The sequence below is a fragment of the Falco naumanni genome, chromosome 4 (genome assembly GCF_017639655.2).
Source record: "Falco naumanni isolate bFalNau1 chromosome 4, bFalNau1.pat, whole genome shotgun sequence".
Taxonomy (NCBI): Eukaryota; Metazoa; Chordata; class Aves; order Falconiformes; family Falconidae; genus Falco; species Falco naumanni.
Genome location: NC_054057.1, coordinates 62842335 through 62856192, shown reverse-complemented (window position 1 = coordinate 62856192; position 13858 = coordinate 62842335). Strand labels below are relative to the sequence as shown.

Below are 13858 nucleotides of genomic sequence, written 5' to 3'. Positions count from 1 at the left end.
TTTACAACACAATTCTCTCTACCCAGACCTGCCCACACATTTACCTGCACAATGGTTATTAAAGAGCTGGGAAAGGCGTAGCGATGGCATCCCACAGGGTAGTCATTCACTCAGTGTTTCCTTCTCAGGAAAAGGTTTTCAGTGCAACAAAGCTGGTTCACAGCATTCTCTAACAGTGGGCTTGTATGAAGATTTGATGGGCCATACCATGGTGCTGGTGCTACTGTTTTTCCATTAGTCAACCTCTCCAGGACTTGCTCAGATGCTTAGCTGATCTGCTAATGGCTCACAGAGCAGTTCCCTGGGAGATTACACTGGGCTTTTTTTTCCAAAGCTGGTGTGTAGTGTTGGCTGTAATGGGCCCACTGAGCCCAGCACTAGCAGACTTGAGGCAGAGCAGAGGAATGCTTCACGGTGCTTGTGCTGCCCTGTGGGGATTCCATGCTGCTGGTGGCTGCCTTTAGGGAGCAGTGCACCATGCTCCTGGCCTGGGTCAGAAGTGCGACATGGGTGTCATTGCTGCAGGAATCCTGCGATGCAATGAACCTGTACCCAGGTGGGAAGAAATGAGCTCTGACTGGACCTGGGCAGGAGAGAAACAGCCTCCCCTCCCATTGTGACCTGGGAAGGGTCATGAGCTCCTCCCAACCTCCAGTTCCTCTACAGCAGCATGCGGAGTTCAGGGTGCGGATGCTGTGGGGATTCAGTAGTTGGTCTGGTCATGATGGCCTCAACAGCACAGTGCACACTCATGGTGCGTGCATCTCCAGGATCAAAGGAAAAATCACCCAAGACCTGCAAGAAGTTATCATGGGCATGCTGGAATTGGGGCTTGGGAGGAGAGAGAGACTGTAGCCACACTCTGCTGTGCTGCTGCTTGCCCAGGTGCTCGGCAAGTTATGAAGCACTTCACAAGACCACAGTGCCTGATGAGCCCCAGCTAGCCAGGGTGGCTAAAACCCTTCCCAAGCAGGGGGGCCCCACTTGCCTGCCTGTGCTGGACCCTGCACAGCCTACCAGCTCATACCAGTGTCTTCAGCTGCCAGGCTGAAGTTTCCCCCAGAAGACTTTACGAGGATCTGTGCTGTGGACTTCTGCACTGACAGGCAAGACAGGTACCAAGACATGCATGGGCATAGGGTGCAGGTGCTGTAGGGGAGCATATGGGTGCTCTATCTTGGTAAGCCAGGCCAAGGGAGCTGGGACATTATGGCTCACCTCTGCCCTCTCTTTCAAGAGGCAGGGCTGATTGGCAGTGCAGCCCAGTAGCATGATCCCTGCTCTGGCCACCTCTTGCAAAAGCACCTCTGCCTGTACCCAGCGTGTGGTCCCAGCTGCCTCAGGGCTGGGTAGTACTGCCCGACACTATGGCTGCTGCCCACCTGCATAACCCCCCGGAGGCTGTGCCAGCTCAGCTAGGGCTGCAAGAGGGCCCACAGGGCTTTGTTTGCGAGTTGTGCCCAATGGTGCTTGTCCTGGTGTGGTCTGCTGTGCCCAGGCTCTCTGGGAAGTGTTATTGATCTGTGGCATAGCTGGTTTCCAGCCTCGAGCTGCACACCCTGGATGTGCTTATGACATGAATCTGAATCCCATGCCCCAGCCCTGCAGCACCCACACCCCACTTCAGCCACTGCTTCAGCTCAGTGGTGCTAGCTGGCTGTGGCAGGGCCCTCATGGTGCTGCTGCTGCGAGGGGCTGTGCCATGCAGGTACAGCCCCACTCGGCTGCTGCCTCGGCACGCTCCTGTGGCATAGAGCGGAGTGGAGGGTCAGCCTGTGCCTTCTGTGGCACCAGCCTGAACACGGACACAGCAGCTCCTGCCCCAGCCTGTCTTGGCCCGGGACTGATGAAGCCTTGCGGGCCACCTTGGCACCAAGATGTGCTGGACCATGGAGGGGGGGCAGGGAGGGGGTGCTGCTGGGGCCAGGCCTCATGGCCGGATCGGGGCACGCCATTTTTCTTAACAGGGACGCTTGTTCAATGCAACACCTTCTTACTGGGGATGGGAATGGTGGGCTGCAACCCAGAGGCCACCTGTGCCCAGCATGCTGGTATGGGGTGGTATTTTCCCTTAAGGAAACCAGGGCCGCCACCATGCCAGCAGCCCCGGATGGCCTTGCCTGCCCGCTCATGGGCTGGAGAAGAAGGGTTTTGTCTTGGCTTTTCGGGACCACGTCAGAGCCCACGGGGAAGCTGCTGCCGCTCCCTTCCCTGGGCGCAGGTAGAGGAGCAGCCCCTGGACCCCCAGCACCCGTTTGCAAGATGCGGGAACAGCAGGACCCTGGGTTTGCTGCCACAGGCTGCGCACTGCTGGGAGCTGGCAAGGGCCGTGGGTGCCCTGAGGGGTCTGCACAACCCCATGGGCACTGTGTGGCTCAGGAGGGGCTGCTCGGGGCCACGTGGCCCCAGGGCTCTCCTCACGTGGCTCCTATGGGCACGACTGCTGCCCCAGTCCCAGCCCTGGGGCCACCCCAAAGGCAGAGCGTGGGGGCAGGTGAGGGGCTCGAGTGGAGTCCCTGACCCGGGGCTGGGTCCCGGCTGCGCTGTGGGCTGGGGGTGCCCCAGCGTGTCAGGGCAGGGCTGGGATGGGAAGGGAGGCGCCGGGGCTGGGCCAGGCGGGATCCCGCACGGGAGATGATGTATGGGCAGATGTATCAGATCGCACAAGATAAACAAGCAGTGAATTTCATCAGGGCCCATCATGGCTTTAATTTGGCTGCCTAATGAGTCAGATCCAGCCGCGCAGATAAAAGTTGTCAGAGCCGCAGCCCTAATGAATTTCTTGCCACTTGTAATCAAGGCAGCTTGTCTGAGGGGGATGATTAATGGGCCCCAGAGGAGCTGCCGTCCCTCGGCTTCCATTCCTGCTAATGCAGTCGCCAGGAAATTAACCAAACCCAGCACCAGGCTGGGGCCGGTGCCAGTGCGGGGGCACCAATGTGCACCGTGAGGGAGAGGGGATGGGGAATGGGGGGCAGACATGGGCACAGGTGGGGAGGGCTGGGACCAGGACTACGACCTGGATGGGGACCACGATGCTGGCACACGCAACTAGCACACAGGGATGATGTAAGGGACTGGGGCCACCATCTGCAGCCACTGGTGTGGCAGCCCTCTGCCATGGCAGGCGCATGGGGAGGAGGCAACAAGGTCTGAAGGGGGCTGCTGAGGAGTACCTGTGACAGGTGGGGGGCCGGAGGCAGAGCAGGGCATCTTGGTGCCTCCCTTCCTTGCAGCACTTCCACACAGGCTTGGAGACCAAGCCCCGTGCCCAGTGCCAATGCAGCACAGAGCCTGGACCCAGGCATGGCAAGAGGGGATACTGGATCCCCAAAGTGTCACTTGTGGTACGGCCTTGGGCACAGCCAGCAGAAAATCAGCAGCAGTGAGGCTTTGCTCTGCCAAAAGCCAGGAGAAGCACGTGGGGTCAGGGATGACAGAGCAGAGACCCCTGGCTCCCTTCACTGCCTGGGGTCTGTCTGCACCTTGGGACTAGATGACCCCTCAGTTTTCTGCAGCAACCTTTTTGCCATAGCAAACCAGCCGGGCACCTTGCTCCCAGGACAGCCCACCAGTCCCTGCCCATCTCTGCTTTCCCCCCCTCGGCTTCAAACTCGCTGTATCATGCACAGGGCCCAGCTGGCCCCAGCACTTCTGACCTGGCACATCCCTTGCGCAGCACGCACCTCTGCTGTGCCCACCTCTGATCCCGCCACAGCCGCGCATCCCTCTGGCCGAGGCTGTGTTCCTTGATTGTCCCACAGTGTCTGGGGTTGACACATCTCCTCTCCCCATCCCAGCAGTCTGCCATGCCCAGTTCGGCACAGGACTGCTGTTACCAACTCCCAAGCGGGAGGAGAAACGGCCGAACGCTTGTCAGTCTGGGATGAAAATGCACCAGCCTCACAGGGCAGGCAAGCAGCAGACTGGAGGCTGCACTGGAGGCCCAAAAGGCAGCACACAGAAAAGCTGGCCTGACAGGAGGTGGGTTGCTTTATTGGCCTTTATCTCCTTGGCTGCAGATAACACACACAGGGCAACTCATGGCAAAGAAACAGTATATACAGAGTGTCCATATAAATATTTCCAATGTACATTTTATACACAAGTGACAGAGACGTTCCACAGCAGCGTCCAAAGCCTTGGGGTTCCAGCGCTCAGCTGCAGGCTTGGCCCAAAACCAAAGGGAGATGCTCGTCTCTCTCCTCTTGCTCAGCCGGAGACCAGCCCCACCTGGGCAGCAGCGGGAGCCAGCAGGGATGCTCTGATGGAGACACTGTGTATGGCTTTGGGGCTTGAACCTGGAAGGACAGTGACTCTACAGACAGACAGACACAGCTGGGGATCCTGGGGTGATCATCCTCTTCCTCCTCTATGGCACCAGGGAGGCTGGAGAGGCCTTTGCCCAGGGGCTGCGTGGGAGAGCTGCTCCCTTTGCATCAGCACATGGGGAGTGGTACCAGCGAGCGGATCCCTCGCTGCACCAGCCAGAAGCAGAGAGAAGCACTGGGGTGCAGTGGAGTAACATGCACCTTCTGCTGCCCCTCACCTCCTCAGTGCACCAGGGGTGCATAGCAAGGCCGACACAGGAGGGAGGGCAGGACGGCAGTGCCCAAACTGCCCTATTGTTGGGGACAGCAAGTGCAGCAATCGCCCTCCTCGGTACCAGCAGAGGAAGGCCACACATCTGAACTGCCTTCAGCTCCTCTATTATCTATATGTGTGTGGTGGGGGGCACCGAGAACTTGCCTCTCTTCCCCCTGTACCGGTCGTGAGAATGGGGTGTACTAGAGCCCCCATCCCAGTGACTGTGAGGGAGCTCCTCCGCAAGCTGACAGTGCTGGGTCTGCACAACTTCCCCCCCCAACCCAGCTGCATGACAGGAGTCCACAGGAACCAGCGCAGAGGAGCAGGCTGCTGGGTCCCCGCCTCCTCCCGGCCAGAACAGGGGTCTTGGTGGGGGCTGAGCACAGCGGACGGCCTGGCTGTGCTGCTCTCAGACCCGCTCCTGTGGCCCTGGTCTCCTGGAAGGCATCTGTGCTGCGAGCACAGGGCCCGTGAGGAGCTAGACAGCACTGGGGCTGGAGCCGAGCTCAGCTGGCACCACGGTACAGGCATTGTTGTTGGCATTGGTGTTGCGGCGGGGCAGGCTGGGGGTCAGCGTGGTGACGGCACTGTCGCTGGGGCATCCGTGCTGCAGCAGGATGTCGATGCACTCCTGGCTGCCAGCTCGCCGGGCGTAGGCCAGCGGGGTCAGGCCCCGAGCGTCCTGGCTTTTCACGTCTACCCCGTACTGTGCAGGAGAGAAAGCAGCCGGTCAGTGGCACCCGGGTGCCATGCAGCCCATGGGCATGGGGGTGGCACAGCAAGAGCACTGGCAGAGGCAGAGATGCTCTGTGGCACTGGGGTGGGCAGGGAAAGGGAGATGGGAGGGTGGGAAGGGCAGTGCTAGGAGGCATGTGGGGGAGCCCACGGGACGGGGGATGGATGAGGGGTGTTGCGAGACCTGGGAGTGGGGCAGTGCTGTACCAGAGCAGGGCCAGAAGCACTGTGGTGGAGCCTACAGGGCCCTGTCTTACCCAGATGAGCAGCTGCGTGAAGACTACGTTGGCCATGGCGCAGGAGAGATGCAGTGCTGTGCGTCCATCTCCATCCCCGTAGGTCTCATTCACTTCCTCCTTGGTGCCATGGGCCAGGAGTGTCACCACAAGGCGCAGGTCATCCTCTACCACAGCCCGCAGCAGCTGCTGCCCCAGCGGGATGTCCGACTGGGGCAGAGGAGCCAGGAAGAGCTTCTGCTCATACTTGGCCCGGATCCAGCGCTCCTTCTCCTCCCTGCCAGGTGGGATACTGTCACTGTCACTGTCACAGGTGGGCCAGCTTTCCTGGGCCCCACATGCAAAGGGGCACGCATGCTGGCACTGCCACCCTGAATGCGCCCCGTGTTAGCAGTGAGCATTTGGCACGCCTTGCGTAAGCCCCTGCTGCAGACACTTCCCCTGCTGTGTCCCCCCACACCCATGGCTGTCACTGGGGCTCTGTCACGGTGCTCCAGACTCATACCCAACATGCACTTGTCTCACTCTCTGCGTATGCTGTGCACTTACATGCATGCATGTGCAGCAGCAGCACCGTCCCACACCCAGACCCACACCTGCCACTGTGCAAAGGGACACCTGCACCTCCATGTTGGTGACCCTACACTCCCCTGCGTGCCCATTATGTGGCAGTGCGGGGACTATCTCCGTCCCATACTTGTGTGTGGGCCATGGCCAGCGGCAAGAAAAGGTTAGCTGCCACACATGACAGCCCAGTGCCACGGGAGGCATGTTATCACTGCTGCCGTCTCGCCTGGTACAAACAAAGGCTGTGGCAGCGTCCATCCCGCCTGGGGCTGCGGGGCCGGCGGATCGATCTGTGCCGTGCCGCCGCTATCTGCTGCCATTCTATCCATCTGCATCTGGCGGGCGGCCATCAATGCCCTGCGCGGAGCATGCTCACTCCTGCCGCCCCCTGACCCGCTCTTATCCGTTGATAAGCTGCAGAATGGGCTCTTGTTGGGATGAGTGACAGGAGAGTCGCTTCGATAGGGACAGACAAGGGCCTGAAAGGGATGCACCCTTGAGACCCGCACAACGCTGCCAAGCCATCTCTGTTAACCCCTTCTGCTTTGCAGCCAGCGACGGCTCCAGCAGCCACTGCACGGCCATGGCTGGCCATGAAGACCTGCTGGCCCACCAGGACAGTGGCAGGGGGCCTCCAGTGCCCAGAGAGCAGGCAGGATCCCTGGAGTACCTCAAGGATTCCTGCTCAGCTGACTGGATGGCTGCTTCCAACCTCCTGTGGTGCCCACAAGCCTCCTGGAGTGGTTGCCTGAGAAGCACCTCTGCAGTTCCCCATCCCACTTACCGACTGCTCTCAGGGGTGGGCTTGAAGTAGCCTTCCACTGTTCCTTCCCAGACAGCATTGGCCAGGGCGTTGCCGATGGCTGTCATGACCATGAGAAGCTCACTAGGCCAGTCGTCCAGGTCCAAGGAGCGCACACGGGACAGGTGGGTGCCCAGGTTGCGGTGGATCCCGGAGCACTCAATGCACATGAGGGAGCCCAGGTTCAGGCTTGCCCAGTCTGGATCTGAGGGCAGTGAGATCAGTGGGGAAGAGTTAATACCGCTGCAGACTCACCGGCCTCTCTCCTACGATCCAGGAGACCCATATTTGCAGGCACCTGCCCACCAGAGCCCTTCCAAGCCCAGTGTCCCAGCAGCACAGAGAGGGAGGGAACCCAGGCTGGTTAGCAAGGGGTCACGGAGCAGTGTGCAGGTGGATCCGTACCCCATCCCTCAAGAACGGGTTGACTGCGGGAGAGGACGAGACAGCTCCCAGAGTAGGTCTCTTTGGGGTAAGAGAGGGGGTGGCTGGGGTGGAGACCCCTCCCCTCCCTGGATGAGTGACCCCCCCTTCCCTCCCACTGCAACAGCATCACTTACTCGGTGCATCGCAGTCCACGCAGAAGCTGTTCCCACGTGCAGTGCGGACGGCCTGCATGGCCTGTGCGTCGCTCTGGCTGCCCAGCCGAGCCTGAAACACAACAGACGGGGTCCCCGCTTACTCAAGGCAATCACCCCGCCACACGCCCTCGCATCACCACCCCAGGAGCCTGCTGGGGGGCCGCCAGCACCTGGCTCCCGCAGGCCCTCCCCGGCTCTGCTGCAGGAGGGGTGTCCAGCACAGGGACTCAAAGGACAGGGTCTTGAGGGAAGACTGATCCGTAGCTGGGTGGGTGCTGGAGGAGCAGGGGGTGGTGGGCCAGAAGCGGAGCGAAAGGCAGAGCTGTCCAAGGAGGACAGTGCAGGACTCAGCCCTTACAGGATGCAGAGAGCTCCTGGGGCCCAAGCCAGGCTGGGGAGGGGACAGGGAGCTCAGAGAGGTGACGGGAAACCCGGGGAGGGGTGCAGCACAGCCCCAAGGATGGGACTCAGCCCTGACTGGGAGCAGAGGGATCAGGATGGGATCCAGCCTGGACAGAGAGGGAAGGCTAAGGCAGTGATGGACACAGCAAAGCAGATGCCAGAGAGGAGGGAACAAAGCAGAACTCAGCTGAGGCCTCTTACCTTATTTTTGCTGCTCTCACAGCCCTGCAGGCTGGCCAAGATCTGGCTCTCGATGGCCTGGACCCAAAGCTCTCGCTCCTCTGATGTTGAGGCCTCAAAGAGCCATGTCTGGCCCGTTAGGGACACGATAATGAACTCAAATGGCTCGTCTGGTTCTGGAAAAGAAAGGTGTGCCATGATATGTGTCAGGGAAGGAGGAGGTCTGCCGGCTTCGCAGGGCGTGAGCACACAGACAGACCCCCGTGGGCCATGGCTGTGCCCCTGTGTGGGCAGGACCGCTGGCAGCAGGGGTCTGCAGGAAAGACAGGGAAGAGCAGGCAGAGAGCGCCTGCAGGGAGGCACTGGAGCTCTGCGCCAGCCAGTCCCTCCTGCTGCTCACACAGCTCCTTGTGCTCCAGCTCCTCTAGTGTGGGCTGGCCCTTCCTTTCACACCAAACATCAGCAGCCTCATCACTCCCCACCATCCTGGGCTGGGAAACCCAAGAGGCTGTAGCACTCCTGGATGCTGCCTGCACTCTGCTCTCCATGCCCTGAATGTCCCACCCTCGGAGGAAGCTGCTGACCTCTTGAGCAGTGAAATAAGCTTCTCTGCAGAGCTGGTGTCCCCCAACAGTCCCATCACCCCCACTGAGTACTCAGTGCCTGCTGACAAGTGGCTTTAGAGGGACAAGGCTCTGCAAGCTGAACCAGGAGATGCAAAGAGTGTCCTCGTGGTGAGCTCGAAGGCAGCTCTTCACAGTCCCATGCATCAAGAAGGGGCATCATCGCCAGCTGAGGAGCGCAGCAGGGTAGGGATCCCACGTGGCAGGACCTCAGTGCCTGGGCACTCCACAGACCCACATGATGGGGCACAGCCACTGTCTTCCCATAGAGCGGCACTAAGTCACAGAGACCCAGGCGGGAGGCACGGAGAGGCAAGAGTGATGCCATTCTCAGCCCTGCCACCTCTCAGTGCCCTGCTGGGCAGGCAGCCTCTGACTCCCAAACCTGCAAAGCTGGTGGCCACAGGGGTTCATGGAAGCTGGCCAAGGGGAGCTGCTTCCATGAGGCAGCAGGGGCAGCAGCAGGGACGCACGCAGGGCAAAGCACCTGGGAAGCCAGGGCCAGGCAACTTGCTTCTCAGGCACCTCAGCCGCTCCTCCACACAGCACCGGCATCTGCGCCCCGCAAGCAACCCCAGAGGATACAGCCTCAATGTTGAAGCACTTCTCTGGCTGTGAAACACATGGGGACAAATTCCTGACTTTCCATCTTCAGGGAAGATATTTTTGGTGAGCCCCAAGGGCTGCTCAGGCTGCCAGGCACTGAGAGGCTGGGTACAAATGGAAGCATTAGCATCCCTACAAACACAGGCTGCCTGGTGGGTTTCCAGGGAGAGTGTCAGAGCACAGGTACCTCTGCGCTGGGTGGCTGAGCCAGCAGCAGAGACGTGGGATGGCGAAAATGTGTGAAAGCACCTCAGGCCCCCCGGACCTAAGAAAACAGCCCCCAAACAACCAAGAGCCTGCTGAAAGCCAAGGCTTAAAATGTGCTTTCCTCACTCTGATGTGGGCTTGTCAGGCTACTGCTCTGAGTGCCATAACTCCCTCCCAGTGCGGGCTCTGGCCTGCCGCGGGCTGCACCAAGTGGGCCCCTGGGCCGCAGGTTTACATGGGGCGCCTGGCCTCAGCTTTGCACCCAAGCACCAGCATTTACCTTTTATTGCCAACTTCAGTAGTTAGTGCAGTAAATGACTTAACTAAGCGGGGCCTGAATGGAATGACTAATAAACGTTATGTCACAGCACACGCTTCAGCTCATAGCAAAATGATTTGTAATTACCTAATTAGCGTTATGCAAATAATACCCTCATCTCCATAATGTGCCTTCCCAGCTCTCTATTAAAAGCAGGGAGTCAACTGCACAGCTCCAGAGACAGCAAGGAGGCTGAGGGGCCCAGCCTGGTCCGCAGCAAGGTAGGGCCGTGCTGGCCTCGAGCCTGGTGGGGTCTGTGCCTGCTGGGGCAGACGCGGGGAGGCAAACAGAGTGTGTCTGGAGGGGGTCCTCTCCTCTGCCTGGCTCCCCCAGCAAGCTGTGTCTGGAGGATTCCCTTACTGCGGTGGGAAGCAGCAGGAGGGCAGTGACTGAGGAACGTGCTGCAGCTTGCAGCACCCCAGCAGAGCTAACAAACAGGTGCAGAGGCCATCAGCCGGGTCCCATCAAGGGCACTGCCAACCTCAGATGCTGCTGCTCTGCCTGGCCCCGGCTGAGCAGGGCTGTGTCCACAAACACTCTCAGAAAGTGGGTGCAGCCACGGGAAGTCTCCTCAAGGGAAGACAGCTCTGATGCGAGGGGTGGGAGAGCACAGCCCTTCCTCTCTTGCAAGTGCTCTTTCCAGGTTCTCACCTCCTCCACAGGCACCACTACCTACATTAACAAGTACCAGGCACTCCGCTCTCTTTCCCATCACACCCAGCTACTTAACCCAGAACAACCCGAGGGTAAAATGCTGCTCCGGCTACTGTGCCATGGTGGAGAGTGTTGTGTCACTCACACAGGAGGCTTAGGGTCTTGCATGTCATGGGGGTTAAAAGTGTGAGTGACATCTGGCTGGGAAGATGCCTGCCCTTTGCTGCTGCTGAGAGCACCCCATGGTGTGTCCTGCACAGATCCCAGGAGTAGCCACAGGGGCTTGGAGATCATCAGCACTGATGAAACGGACTGGTGCAGGAATGCAAGGCTTGCTCTTCACACCAGCAGGCCCTTAGGAGGATTGAATGACTCCAGGATGGCTGGCTCTCCAGGTGAAGTATCAATTGGCTTGCCTTTCCCAGATAGGAAGGGGAGGCTGTTTCACTCAAGTCACCTAGAATCAGCTCGGGATCCTTCCTCTGGGGAAAGATGCCTGCAACTGCCTTTCTCCTGCTAGGAATGAGAAACTCTGGGGCATCAGGAGGAGGACAAGGCTGCAGGGTGCAGGCAGTCAGTCATGCTGCTGGACTGTGATGCACTTGCCTAACCGGGACATCCAGCTTGCCCAGCAGCACTTTGCCCTATTCCAGCTCTCAGCTGCAGAACAGACCCCAGGGTCCCTGCTCTGGGGAGCTCCCTGCAGTCAACGTGCCTTCTTCCCTAAGGAAGTTTGCTGTGGAGACTCCAAGGACACCAAATCCCAGCTCAAAAACAAGATTCTTGGAAAACACACAGCTGGTAATTTCTGAGTACTGGGAGAAGAAATAACCAGACAACATCCAGGCTAACAGCCCTGCCCTCTTGGCTAGCTGGCACCATCCTCCCTGTGAGCACTGCCATACCATGGGCATGGGCAGGGAGCACCCAGCCACTGATGGCAGCCAGCAGCCAGGCGATGTGGGAACCTACTACCCAGGCCCTGCTCAGCTCCAGCCCACTCACAAGCGAGCAGCTGCCCCCCTCTTCCACCGCCCCAACCTGTCACTACGACCTGCAGTCCAGGGACTTGAGCACTCCAGCTGTTCTGAGAGACATCCCCTTCCACCTCTGTGGAGGCTACAAGAGAGCGAGGATCAAGCCCCTGACAGCTGCAGCATCGACTGCTGCCCAGGGCGAAGGATTAACAGCCAGGAAGGAAGAAGCAGCACTTCTTCCTGGGGGCAGCAACTGCCCAGGTGCTTGAGGCAGCAGCTGCAGTTCCCAGATCTCAGATCGGGCCACACTGTTGGAGCAGCCACCAACAAAGCCACTCCTGGGGCATCGTGACATAGAATGGGCCCTGTTCTCCTTAAATCTCTCCCACCCTTGGTCTGAGCCACCTGTGGCTGCTGTCAGTGTGCCGCAGAGTCCAGGCCAGTTGCCTGGACCTGGCAAGTACTGGATGCGCTTCAAGTGCTCCATGCTGCTGAGCCGCTTCTGCTGCCACTAAAACAGCAGCAAGCAGGTTGGCACAGTCCCTGGCACACGCTGAGGATCCTTGCCATGGGCTCGCATGACTCCATCATCCTTGTTCCTTTCTCTTGCTTGCTCCGTACCTCTCCAACACCCATGCACACAGGAATCCCAGTCCAAGCCTTCCTGCACCAGCGTACTTCCCAGGAGGGACAAGGCTGCAAACGCCTGCCTGCAGCGCCTGCATGCCCCAAGGCTCGCACGCTGCTGCTCCTCCAAGGCACGGCCCCTCCACCTCAGTTGCTGTGCCAGGGCTCGGGGCACTGTGTGTACTGTGTGTGCACTGTGAGCTCAGGACGCTCACAGAGGAAGGGCAGGCAGCTCCCTCCTGCCAGGCTCCCTGCTGGGCTGCCCACACCTGTCTGCTGACAAACAGCAAGGCTTCTGAGGCTCCAGCCCCACTTGGACAGACTGTCCCACTGCCACAGCTCAGGGGCATCCCGGAGCCCTGGGGCTGCCCAGTCCCAGCCCTGGCAGCAGTCCCAGCCAGATCAAAGCTCCAGCACCATCTTCGCAAGCCGCAGGGCCTCCATTCCCCTTCCTCCTTTGTGCCTCACGGATTCCAGCTTTACTCCTAACAAAGGGCCTGTTGCTCTCAGCAGAGCCTGGGAAGAGCTAACAAAGGCAACAGCTTTTCTTCCACACTAAGGCTTCTTTCCCAAGCAGAATCACTGCCTCCCTTTCCCTGCAGCAACACAGGACGGCACTGCAAGGCCAGACCTCTTTGGAGGCTTGAGCGCAGCATGGCTATGGCAGGAGAGCAGGCGGGACCTGTGGGATCGCACTCTCAGATTTGCATGCAGGGTTTGGCAGAGCTGGGAAGGGAATCCAGGACTTGGGAGTGCCTTTGAACAGTGTGCAGACCCAGCTTCTTGGACGATCTGGGGTGAGTTCCCGAGCTCCCTCGGGGCCCACGCAAGTTGAATCAGACTCAAGTCATAGCTTGAGGGAAAGTATGGGGCCTTCTCAGACCTTTCTGGGGAGAAAGGAACAGCTGTCTGATGGGGCAGGGGCATTTCTGGCCAGATGAAAGGGTGGCATAAAGGAGATGACCTAGGCAGAAGGATTCAGACTACCTCTGTTGAAGCAGAGTTGGCAGAATGCCCTTCCCTGCACCATGTGTAGGGCACAGCCTCCTCCCTGGTGGCCAGAAGAGCCCCAGAGCTTGCCAGCTCAGACTCAACAGGGCTAAGGTCCTGGAGGAAGCCACTCCTACAGGAATGGGGACCCCTTTCCAGCTGCCTCAGGGTAGAGGGGCTATCCCAGGGCCAGAAGACAGAGCCCATCTCCCTGGCCCTGCAGCTGCCTGCAGGAGTGCTGGTGGGAGTCCATTACGCCAGCTCCATTAGAATTAGTGGGCAGCGGAAATGAACGCGCTTGTCTCTCTCTTGATGATTTTTTGATGATGTTTTAAAGACTGAGCTCCGTGAAGAGTCGCTGAGCAGAGTTCAGTGCAAGCCGGCTCTGCTAATGGGCGTTAACCCCGTGACCCAGCTCCAACGCTGCCCAGCAATGAGTGCTCCAAACGAGAGCAGAATTAGCGAGGGCACTGCGCAGCAGCCGGGATGGCCCAGGCTGTGCGGCACTCAGACACCTGACTCACAACTGAGTCTCCAAGCTGAGGCGGCTTGAGGACTTCTGCAGCAGCTGCAGCAAGGTGATTAGCCCTCACGGCATTACCCTGCAGCAGCCTGCTGGGCTAGAGAGGGGGGAGGCCAGCAGCCCCCACTACCAACAAGCCGCCTTGGGAGGAAGCATCTCCTTAGGGCAGCAGATGAGCTCCACAGGGCTGGCAAGAAATGCGTGAACAGAGACACCCTGTGCATGCTGCCAGGAACCAGCAC

The 13858-nt window shown here is 59.5% G+C and overlaps 1 protein-coding gene across 2 annotated transcripts in view; it reads right to left on the bottom strand.

Annotated features, from left to right (window-relative positions):
- Positions 1-3975: 3975 nt before the first annotated feature.
- The window catches only part of AGAP3 (ArfGAP with GTPase domain, ankyrin repeat and PH domain 3), a 148072-nt gene continuing 138189 nt past the window's right edge, over positions 3976-13858 (bottom strand). For both annotated transcript variants that reach the window (XM_040590530.1, XM_040590528.1), the window contains exons 14-18: positions 8112-8266; positions 7488-7578; positions 6910-7132; positions 5580-5835; positions 3976-5293 (exon numbers count right to left, since the gene is read on the bottom strand). In XM_040590530.1, coding sequence (XP_040446464.1) covers positions 5066-5293; positions 5580-5835; positions 6910-7132; positions 7488-7578; positions 8112-8266 — 953 coding nt within the window. In that variant the 3' untranslated portion in view covers positions 3976-5065. The remainder of the gene's footprint in view (positions 5294-5579; positions 5836-6909; positions 7133-7487; positions 7579-8111; positions 8267-13858) is intronic.